Raw genomic sequence first — 10,972 nt, 5'->3', positions numbered from 1 at the left:
TCGGTAGACGGCGTATGAAATTACGTCATTCGATATTGGCGTCAACAATTTCAACGTTTTTTTTTTTTTTTCTTTGTTACGGTATTTCTCTTGAGTATAACACTGAAAATCTTTGTTATATTTTGCACGAACTATCACCACAAATCACAGACACGACCACTTTCCCTGATTTTTAGGATATGAATATAATTATTACAGCTAATTTCTCGATCTCGGAGAACTGGTTAATTCACCCTGTCGTGACCCATGAACCTTGGAATCTACTTGACAATATATCATACATTCACAACGATTAAACACTACGCTTGTTAGGTACGGTGACATATATATATTATTTGATAAAAGAAATAACGAGCTTTCACATACTGGAGCTAGCAAAAACTTTGCAAACCTTTCAATTTTACTTTTTTATCAATTATGATTACTTGATGCATTTAATTGCTATTTATTGACCAAGTCGATGATCGATTATATATCGGAAGGTTCAGGGGTCACGGCATTATGATACAGATAGCCCATATCACGACATGCCGAAGAAGGAGGGCAGGGGACCGTCGCCTGTAGTTACGGTGCATTAGTCTTATTTCAACAACTGGAATCAGTTAAATGGAAGGTTCAAACGCTCATAGCTGCACTAATACCACACAGGAAGCGCACATGCGTGTGCATTACATTTCAAACGACTAAATACAGCGACTATGATGTAGGTTACTAGGCCCAGTGTAGGCTTCTCTGGTGTAAGTTTTCACGTTTGTCTCTGTCCTCCGAGTTGTTACTGTTGTACCTGTGTCCTATTCAGTTCTATGCTGTAGTACATGTGGACTGAGATGTAACACTGACCACTCTGACCACTGAATCTCATATAACAAATATAATACATTTAAATCAAATCGTACCACAAGCATTACATGAACGGAAAATTACTCAGTTTTTTAATACCGTTGATTAGTACGTGTTTTCCTTCATATTTCGGGTAGAGAGTTGTACACAATATAAGGCGATATCTCAGTTGTAAATATCTTAAACGTGTGATATGTTTTTTAAATGTTGAAAATTAACAGTTTCTTTTGAAAAGATTGGTTACATGTAGGTACTTTTGGAGAAAAAATTTGTAAACACGAGTACAGAATATCTAGTTAACTAAATTTTATTTTTGTTAATCTATACAGGTAGTCTACGATCTCTATTATACGTTCCTGTTAAATGCGATAACACTATTACAGCCGCCCTCTTATGATTACGTGTGTGTATTGTTAGGCACGTCCACTATTTTTTTTCGCGTATCAGAATGTGCACATAAACCCTATAAAAACCAGAGGTTTGAGTACAGAATCGTACACAAAAAAATAACAATAATACGGTACTGTTGGATTATAATGTTAACACAATTTCTGTCCTATTTTCACACTTTTTTCATAAAGATCTCACTTATGGTAACGATATAACATTGGCGGTAAGCATGGGAAATTAACAGAAAATGTATGTTCTTCTTTTCCTCTCGGCGTTACAACGTCATACTAATTGATGATGACGTTATGAATAATTGATGAGGATCATCAGTCGCAATGATATCAGTAAGATTTACGGTTTGAACAGCGGTTACAAACATAAGTATCATACACCTAAAGACCCCTGTCCGGAAGTCAAAATGGCCTGGCAATTTATCTTCGAATACTATGAGGTTTATATCCGTAATTAGTAACCATCTATCCCGCGCCAGGGACGTAGTCAGTTAAATACGTCCCTGTCCGCACGCACCTGTCCTCCGCTCTTCACACGGTTTAAGAAACACATCTGTTAAATTATATTATTCTCCACACTACTGATACACTGTTACATTGATTAAAAAAAAAAGTTTTTGATATTTTGTTATACATTTAGCAGTGACTTATTAATAAATTGTCATTACTAGCATCATTATTAATAAAATCGAAACCCCTTTGGGGCGCCTCATACGAAAATAACGGATAGCTCCTCTTGTACGACTCCATGTTGAGTATGCGAACGCGAGGAGACGTTGTCCCATCTGAGCATCATGTGTGTTGTGGCTGGTATAAACAATATTGTGTTATCTCGGCAGTGTGTAGCCGGACGTCATGATTAGTCGTCTATATATTGTGGTAAGCTTGTTTTTGGATCGGTCAATGAATTGGTCAAATGTACGTAGCTCTGATTTTAGCTTTGTTTACTCCGGATCATCCAGTGCACCGTCGTGATACTCTAGGAGAGGATTTTCTACAGTTTAACATACCTTGTGGTATTTCCAGTGCATAAACACCATGTGAATCTGTGTTCTGGGCGTTTAAGTAAGTGTATAAGTGTATTTATATTATCTAATCGAGGAATATATGTATTGGCAACAACTTTTCAGTCAGCTGTTTGAGGATTCACCGTGCAGGTCTGTAGACTGGGTAGGTGTGTGGAGACAGAGATGCCCCAGGTGGGATAGGATACTTGAAGCATTGTACGAATATTGCTACAGATTACAGACTGACTATAAATGAGGTCATTCTGAAGCGATCTTGAATATTCCTATTTTCGTGATGTGTATTGTTGTGTCTGCTATTTGATGATAATATATCATTGTGTTCTTTTGTGTACACACATTTGTACCTGGTGAACTGGTGACCTGTAAGATCCTGATTAGTCGGTACAATGTTTGGTGGGCTATACTATACTCTTTCGACTGTTTATATTGTTTATGGTATAATAGTTGTAATGAATTCTTGTCTGGTAATATCTTAGTCATGTCTACTTTATGAACTACATATAGACAGGTTATGGAATGCCAGCAATTCACACATAGCTAACTCAAGTCAGATAAATTTTGTTATAAGTCTGTACATTTAAACAGTGAACGCAATCCAAAGGCTTTTACATCCGACTGTAAACTTATGTAGAATATTTTAATAAAAAACAGTCAACATGATAACATACATAAAACAGGACGATAACTGTCACTGGTTAATTAAAAATAATGAGCATTACATACGTCACACATAGCTAACTCAAGTCAGATAAATTTTGTTATAAGTCTGTACATTTAAACAGTGAACGCAATCCAAAGGCTTTTACATCAATATATACACACAACATGATAACATACATAAAACAGGACGATAACTGTCACTGGTTAATTAAAAATAATGAGCATTACATACGAAAGCTAAGAAACAAACATACCAATATATACACACAATACAATACAGAATAACAAGGATAATGATGAAACAAGACATAATGGTACATGCTGCTGAGTCAGTTGAAGTAAATGCAGAACTCCTTCAAATTCAGTAAAAAGTTATTATATTAGCAAACATTTAAATGAAGCAAAATAGATCAAATTAAGCCAAATGAAATAAGTAAAGCAAAAAGTTTCCAACACTAATACTACAGTAATCTATAGGATAAGAAACACTGAGACAGTTTTGAATTTAAATTAAAGGCTTTAATACATGCTTAAGGCACACGATAAGACAGGCAATTAGGAGATAAAATCATCAGCAAGCTGCACATCTGCATGTTTTTCCATTTCACTGACAGATAAAAGTTTGGAACTCATTAAAAAAGGTATGATGCATAAAACTATTTGTAAACAATTTGTATTTGAAAACAGCAAAGAAAATAAGGACATGTCGAAAGGCATAGAATTCAGGTTGTGTTAAAGACTGTTTATTTGTTGTCGGCTAAATTTGTTTAAGACTGTTTTTTGTTGGATTATTTCAGAAAGCTCTTTGGAATACATAGTAGTCAAATCTTATTAAGTTTCTTTATCAGTAATCTTTAAATTATACTCACTAATGACTTGTGGCATAGTTGCCAGGGCTCTCACACCTCATTTTGGGTCTGGGGCCCGGGGCCCTCAGAATTGGGAAAAAAGCGGCGTTTTCCTTGGGGTCTAAATTGGGAAAAAAAGATACTATTTTGCATTGGGAATGGGGCCGATATTTGGCCTCAAATCTGGCAGATCGAGAGCCCTGGTTGCAATTAATGAATACACATGAATGTTTTTTACTCAATTTACACATTATCGGTACTGATGAGATAGAAATCATCAGTCATGCAATACCAAGGTTTGTTCATTTTTTTCTGAATTCATTTAAATTATCAGTCGGTAAAAACATTTTGTGCATTTTCCCCATAAGATGTATGTACAGTAATATAGATGTAATTGTGCTTCTATCCACAATCCAAAGAAAGGGTACTGATGGGATTTTCCTAGAAACTCAATACATATCCTTTATCCCTTGTTTTAATTTTAGGCTAGGATGGTTGGCAGAAAATCTTTGATATTGATTTGACGTTGGAATCATATTGCACATAATGAATGAGTCAGTTATATGATAAGTAGCAAAGCTTATTAATGAAGACTGTTTGGTGGCCATAGAAAAAATAAGATCTTTCTGTGATCTTTGATATCATCCAAAAACAAGGGTAAAGTGTTGAAATCCAACCGTTCGATATCATCCAAAAACAAGGGTACAGGTATCTTTTTTCAGGGTCAAGTTTCCTCAAAAACTTAAACTGAAATGCCAATACATAACCAGCAAGTAGCACTCAGACAAACAAACAGCTCAGTTAACCTTTAAAGTTACCGTATCAAACATCCTGGTGTGGTATCTCGGCTATGATCAAGTGACGAGACTTCAAAAATGGACCCATTTTACTATCCCCATTTTAAAAGAAAAAAATGATGCAGGAACATATTTTCCACATAGTCTTTCATACAGTGTGGACAACAAATTTCATAAAAGTTCCACTTGGTTACTTGTTGTCAAAGTAATTGGTTCAATTATTCTTATTGTCACAATGCAATGGTCTTAGTAAGTGCCGATGAATTAACAATATTTAAGCTTTGCGATATAAATATTTGATGCATATTCCAAATATTGAGCCACATGTACACAATTTTAATTTTATCACTGTAACGCTTATATTTGTTTTTGTTTTAAGTGATGTTTTAATTTTTTATCTTGTATAACATAACAGCATATCCAGCATTTACATCAATCAGAGTTACGATATTTTCTGTCGTTTGTGTCATAGAGTACTTTCAGTTATGACCTATATCTATACACAGGGGTGTTCTGTGTCTTCTGTGATCGTACAGTTACTGCCTATCACTGAAGCTACAATTATAAGGAAATCATTGAGATATGTCGCATATTTCATCAGATTTATATACACCCTTGTTTATAGATAATTATATGACTTGATCATAACCAGTGCTCAAGCATCAGAAATTTTTCGAATCTTTTCCACAAAACAGTTCATCAGCTCGTGATTTAGAGTAAGTTTATGATGTATTAAGCCATAAGGATCTGATTAGGTGTATTGCCCAGCAAATTTTGATACCAGGAAAATCATCAAAGTAGACATTGGAACTTGTTCTTTTACTGAAATGATTATAATAAACTATCTCAATTAAAAGAAAATATTGTATAATGTATTCAAAATGGATACAAAGTTGAATTTAAATTTGATCTATTCTATCAATTTCTCCAGTCATGTTTTTTTTTTGTTTTCTGTTTTTTTTTAAACTTTTTTTTATATAAAACACCAGCAAACACATGTAAATTACAGTTGTTGTGTGATTGTGTGCTGCCCCCTCCCCAACCTCTCCTCTCTCTATCTCTCTCTATATATATATATAGTGATATGTTTGGAGTGGATCTGATATACAGAAAGGGAAGTTTGTAGGTGTATAATCCTAATGACATAATGAACAGGTTTAAAGGGGAGTAACATGTGGTTGCATCTGTACAGACCCCCTTATGTGTACAGTGATACTTGGTACACAGATCTTAATTACAATTTTCCGTCAAACTTCCTCTTACTGAAAAAGAAATGTTTCTGAACAGATTTAAGTGGATGTTAAACCAATATAGAACACCTCAGAATGAATCGGTGATTAACACGAATGTCATCAGTGTTTAGATTTCACAGATCAAGTTTAAAGCTATTTCATTTTGTATTTATTTGTCTGCAGTTAAAAATTACATTAAAATATTTTTCTTTATATCAGGTTGACCCCATGGTCATATATAAATTGAGTTAAAAAATATTCTCAATATTTATCTTATTTTTTTTATGAAAGAATTTATTTCCTATGCCAAAATCTGCTGCTGTTTATGTACAGTTATATATAAATGTATACATATATGTTTTTATATAATCAAGATAAACGTCTTAGAATACCAAACTGATACGTCATAGATCTGTTTTATGTCATCTCACATGAAATATTTTACCAGATATCAAAATTTTGGAAATGGTGTTCCGAACTCACCAGATAAATTACAAGAAATACAGTGTGCGTTTTGTTCAATTATGTCTCAACACTATGGTCTGTACAAATGTTGTATACATTTCATACACCTGTACTGGTGTACATTAATTAGGATTACGTGCACCTGTCACAATGATACACTTCATACATACATTTATATGTTAGTATAACCTCAGGTCAAGCTGCGTAGAAAGATAAAGCATATTTCTGTTTTTAATCATCTCGGTAATAGGGTTGAAAAATAGATATTCTTATACACGTCATTTATGCTGATGTGTATGTTGTAGCCTAAAACCTCTAGTAAGTGGTATATATATGTGCTGATACATGTACTGCCAGTCATGGCAAAGTGTGCCATTATAATTACCCTTGTGTATGTGAAACAGTTGCAATTTTCCTTGTGTTTATGATATTAGTTTTACATTAGACCTGTGTATGATATATAAAACAGTTGAAAATGTCCATGTTAATTTTCTATGGTAACTTTACAATAGACCAGTATTGTAACGTCACTTGAGACAGTCTCATCATGTTGCGATCATCTTTTGTCTAGGGTCTTCCATCGTGTGTCTTCAGTCATAAACAACGTACTTTTTTTACTTCTTCTCAATAACCAAAAGACCCATTGTAATGATATGCTGGCATGAAAGGCTACAAAGTTTGTTTAAATGAATGACCTTGGCCTGTTTTCAAAGTCATAAGGGTCAAATGTATTAAAATCTATAAACAACCTATTCTCAATAACCAAATTGTCCAGAGTCATGATGTTGGGCCAGTAGCATACTGGGATGAAGGGAGGGCTACCAATTTTGTTCAAATGAATGACCTTGACCTTCATTCAAGAACACAGGATTTCAATATACTAAACTATTAAACAGACACTGTTAAACTTAGAAACGATGAAAACTTTGTAAGTATGCACATATTGGTTCTGTTCTTCCTGCAACAATGTTGGGACTGATGGAAAGGTTCTAAAACTGGGAACCTCACATGACTGTCCCATTGGCCTCTTGTATATAAAACAGTTGAAATTTTTTCATGTTTTACAACCATAGATTTACAATAGACCAGTTTTTTTTTTAAATAAAACAGCAAAAATTTCTATGTTTTTAAAATGTTAATTTTAGTGAAAAAATTTCCACTTTTTGATAATGGTTATTTTACATTACAGGTGGACTATAAGAATACCTGATCATGTCACCAAATAATTACATCTACCATGAAGAGGCAGGGCTGTTTCCTCGTGCCAAGGGACTATGCTGTCGACGGATCTCAAAGACAAAGATATTGGGAGTGTTGCTTTTTGTTGCTATCGCTCTGTTCATATTGATGCTCAGTAGCCCTCATTATGATCTGATGAACCAAAAGGATGATTCAGGCATGAAAAGACATGTACTGCCAAAGGTTACAGATTACTGGGGCCCAGCAAGCAGACCTGGGCATGGAAGTAGATTCAGTGACGACATTCAAAACAACATTCCAGTTCACAAAAAGACTGATCTTCGCCAGAGACTGCCACAGTGTCTTATCATAGGTGTGAAAAAGGCAGGCACAGGTGCCATGGTACAATATTTAAAATTACACCCCGATATTGTTATAGCAGATAAAGAACTTAACTTCTTTGACTATGAGAGAAATTTTAAGCTGGGATTTGATTATTATAAATCCTTAATGCCCCCTTCTTATGAGGGACAGATAACCATGGAAAAAACTTCAAATTATTTTCACAACAAAGACACTGAATGGCGTGTGTACAGTATGAACACTTCTATGAAAATGATTTTACTAGTTCGAGAACCTATTGCTCGTGCAGTTTCTGATTACCTCCAGAGAAAACTGAAGGATAAAACCACAAAAGAATTGACACCTTCATTTGAAGAATTAATTATTCGTCCAAAAAATGGAAAGATAAATGAAGGATATCCAGGAATTCGTCCTTCATTCTATTACAAACACATGTTGAGATGGCTTAAATACTTCCCTCTTGCGCAAATCCACATCGTCGATGGTGATAACTTGGTGCGGAATCCTTACGAGGAAGTTCATGCAGTGGAAAAGTTTCTTGGATTACCTCACTTAATAACACCAGATAGATTTGTGTTTAGTGATAAAAAGGGATTTTACTGCATGTCTATTGATGGTTTCAATGGAACGAGACAAGAGCAGTGTTTATCAAGAGGCAAGGGTCGGAAGCACCCAGATATAGATGAAGGAGTAATGGAAATGTTAACAGACCTTTTTAGACCACTTAATAAACAGTTTTACAAGTTAATAGGCAGGAAGTTTGACTGGTAGGCAAGGAAGGATCAGTGAAAAAACACAACATCATGAATTGTTCTGCATTAACTGTCTTCTCTATGAGATCCTTCTGTTTATTTTTCATTAATGTGATCTGAAAGAAAGTGTATATATAAACTATCAATTTAGTATTAACTCTGACGATGGAACTACATGGACCCTTTTTACATCTATTAGTTAATGCGATAGCTGATGTTACATTTATGTATAGAGACCAAAGATCAAGAGCTAGTCATAGCCAATGTCCCAGCATTAAGAATTCCATACAGGTTATCTCCCTTTAACAATACAAGGAGAAATCGTTTATTGCAGAAAATCAGATACTTTTTTACATAAAAATGTGATACTTTATTAGAAGATAGAAATTGAGGCTATTTCCAGATGAAAACATTGTTTAATCAATGTAAATTTATTGTATCAACTTGCCAATTACATAATTGGCACTCCTATTTTTTAAATAATTGAATACAGAAAGTGTTATTTTAGTTTTAATGGGTTTTTTATTAGTGTAATTTGTAAAGAAAGATAAATTTGTTTGTTGTTTTTCATTCCCATTGCTTAATTTAGTTTTCAGTATTTTTATTCTCACTGATAGCTCTCATTATTTTTATTTGAAATCACTTAAAGGTAATGTATAATGTATGTATATTTTACAACCAAAATGTCTTTACTTTTATGTGGAAGGAATTTTTATTATTGATTATGTTATGCATGGCATAACTTACCATCAGTTTACTATAACAGGTGCTTAATTACTTACAAAATGATGTCCATGGGTTTCAGATCATCATTGACACATTGGAATGCAAACTATACAGAAGGGTCAGCAGTCATACATCGTTTCATAAGAATGACTGTAGGGGTGAAATATAGCAGAAGAGATGGTGCCTTTACATACAATGGTGTTCAAAGTTCAGATATCTTAAATGATAATTTTAGACACTGAGCAGTGAATTTGATTGTTTGAAACAGAAATGTTTGATTTTGACGTGCTATTATTTATCAACAAATTTTGTTGATGCAAGATCGTTTTGAATTAAGTTTACAAAACGTGACTTATACATACCAGGTAGTTGTCGCCAACTAAGAATATTTGATATCATACATGTATAAACACTGTATTATGCTGCTAGATACAGAAAATAGCTAATTTGACTGTATTAAAATCATTCAGATGTGGGATTACACAATGTTACATGATGTTGGGTCAGATCTGGACCTATGTCTTGTATATAACTGTATAGAGGTATTTTTTGTTGCTATAGGCACATGTACACCTCATGTGTTTTTCTGAGGTATAAAACTATATGCTAGAAAGACTGCTATTAATGTAGGGTCCAGTGTTATTTCGAAAAACTGTCCAGTTTAAAGTGATCTTTTATAATCACTAATCTATATGTAATCTGCCTACGAATGCTCTTTTAGTCGTATCTGCACAAATTTTCTGTTTAATTTTCAGTTTGTATTATTAGTCAACCATTTTTACAAATATGTGCTCTGTGCTAGCTACTGTAAATTTTTGGTGCATTGTGTGTTGCCACAGTTAACTGTACTTATAATATTAATCTCCAGCAATCAGTTAATGCATGTACCTAGTAAAGTCCACCATCCTTCCAATTTCATTTTCTAATGTATTCTGGAACTTCATTAAGTCCAGGCTTCATGCATTCATCAATAGGTTATCATCAACTATATATTATAACACATTGTCCTGGTTGTGACAGAGTTTCTATATCATTATTTTTTAAGTAACTCTGCAATCATTTGGATTTACCTGTGCGATGTCTTATATATACTGCCGAGCCAAACAATGTAGTGTCATTGTATGATAAAAATATAATATATAAAATCAAGGTAAAATATTATGTATGTATATTTCTTTGAAGTACAATTTAATTTATAAGAGGTTGAGATAGCTCTGGTAGTTCGAGCATTGACTCGTGTACATAAGATTTTGTGGTTCAATATGCTCCCAACCTATGGCCGTTTGTGTTTCTTGGAGAGCTGGGAAACAGACCTGTCTGTGTTGACATGATTGTGTCCTTAGGCAAATGCCTTACCTTAATTGATTTGAATGGCTTGTGATGGGCCTCCTGTATGTTGTTCATGATTTATGATAAGATGTTAAACATCTTATTTACAATATGTGACGTGTGATAACACATATGTAAATAGCATTGAAAACCAAAAGATAAAATTCAGTTCAAAATTCCATACCTGTCAAAATTTTGTTTATGTTAAATGAGAAACCTTTACTAGGACGTGTTCTCGTTAGTTCCTTTATGAAGAAATAGAAATGAAAAGGATTAATATTTTTACAGTATTGTGAAGCTGTCATATCAGACTGACTCTTAAATGATTTACAATGTTTTGGTCATTTTAGGC

At 33.8% G+C, this 10,972-nt stretch overlaps 1 protein-coding gene across 2 annotated transcripts; it reads left to right on the top strand.

Annotated features, from left to right (window-relative positions):
• Nucleotides 1-2,011: 2,011 nt before the first annotated feature.
• On the top strand, nt 2,012-9,209 carry LOC132546295 (heparan sulfate glucosamine 3-O-sulfotransferase 1-like). Of its 2 annotated transcripts, none has more exons than XM_060210016.1 (2): nt 2,012-2,120; nt 7,461-9,209. In XM_060210016.1, the coding sequence occupies exon 2, from the start codon at nt 7,484-7,486 to the stop codon at nt 8,582-8,584; it is 1,101 nt and encodes a 366-aa protein (XP_060065999.1). In that variant the 5' UTR covers nt 2,012-2,120; nt 7,461-7,483; the 3' UTR covers nt 8,585-9,209. The 2 variants fall into 2 exon arrangements, with proteins under 2 accessions (XP_060065999.1, XP_060066000.1); XM_060210017.1 differs by lacking the exon at nt 2,012-2,120 and adding an exon at nt 2,132-2,306.
• Nucleotides 9,210-10,972: the final 1,763 nt, after the last annotated feature.

Source organism: Ylistrum balloti, unplaced genomic scaffold, assembly GCF_031769215.1.
Source record: "Ylistrum balloti isolate Yb309-2 unplaced genomic scaffold, AGI_CSIRO_Ybal_v1 Utg369882, whole genome shotgun sequence".
Taxonomy (NCBI): Eukaryota; Metazoa; Mollusca; class Bivalvia; order Pectinida; family Pectinidae; genus Ylistrum; species Ylistrum balloti.
The sequence above is the reverse complement of the archived record's forward strand: the minus strand, read 5'-3'. Positions and strand labels throughout refer to the sequence as shown.

What these genes read in the sequence shown, in the direction of transcription:
- LOC132546295 (XM_060210016.1), top strand. Translation starts at nt 7,484, where the DNA reads ATGTCACCAAATAATTACATCTACCATGAAGAGGCAGGGCTGTTTCCT.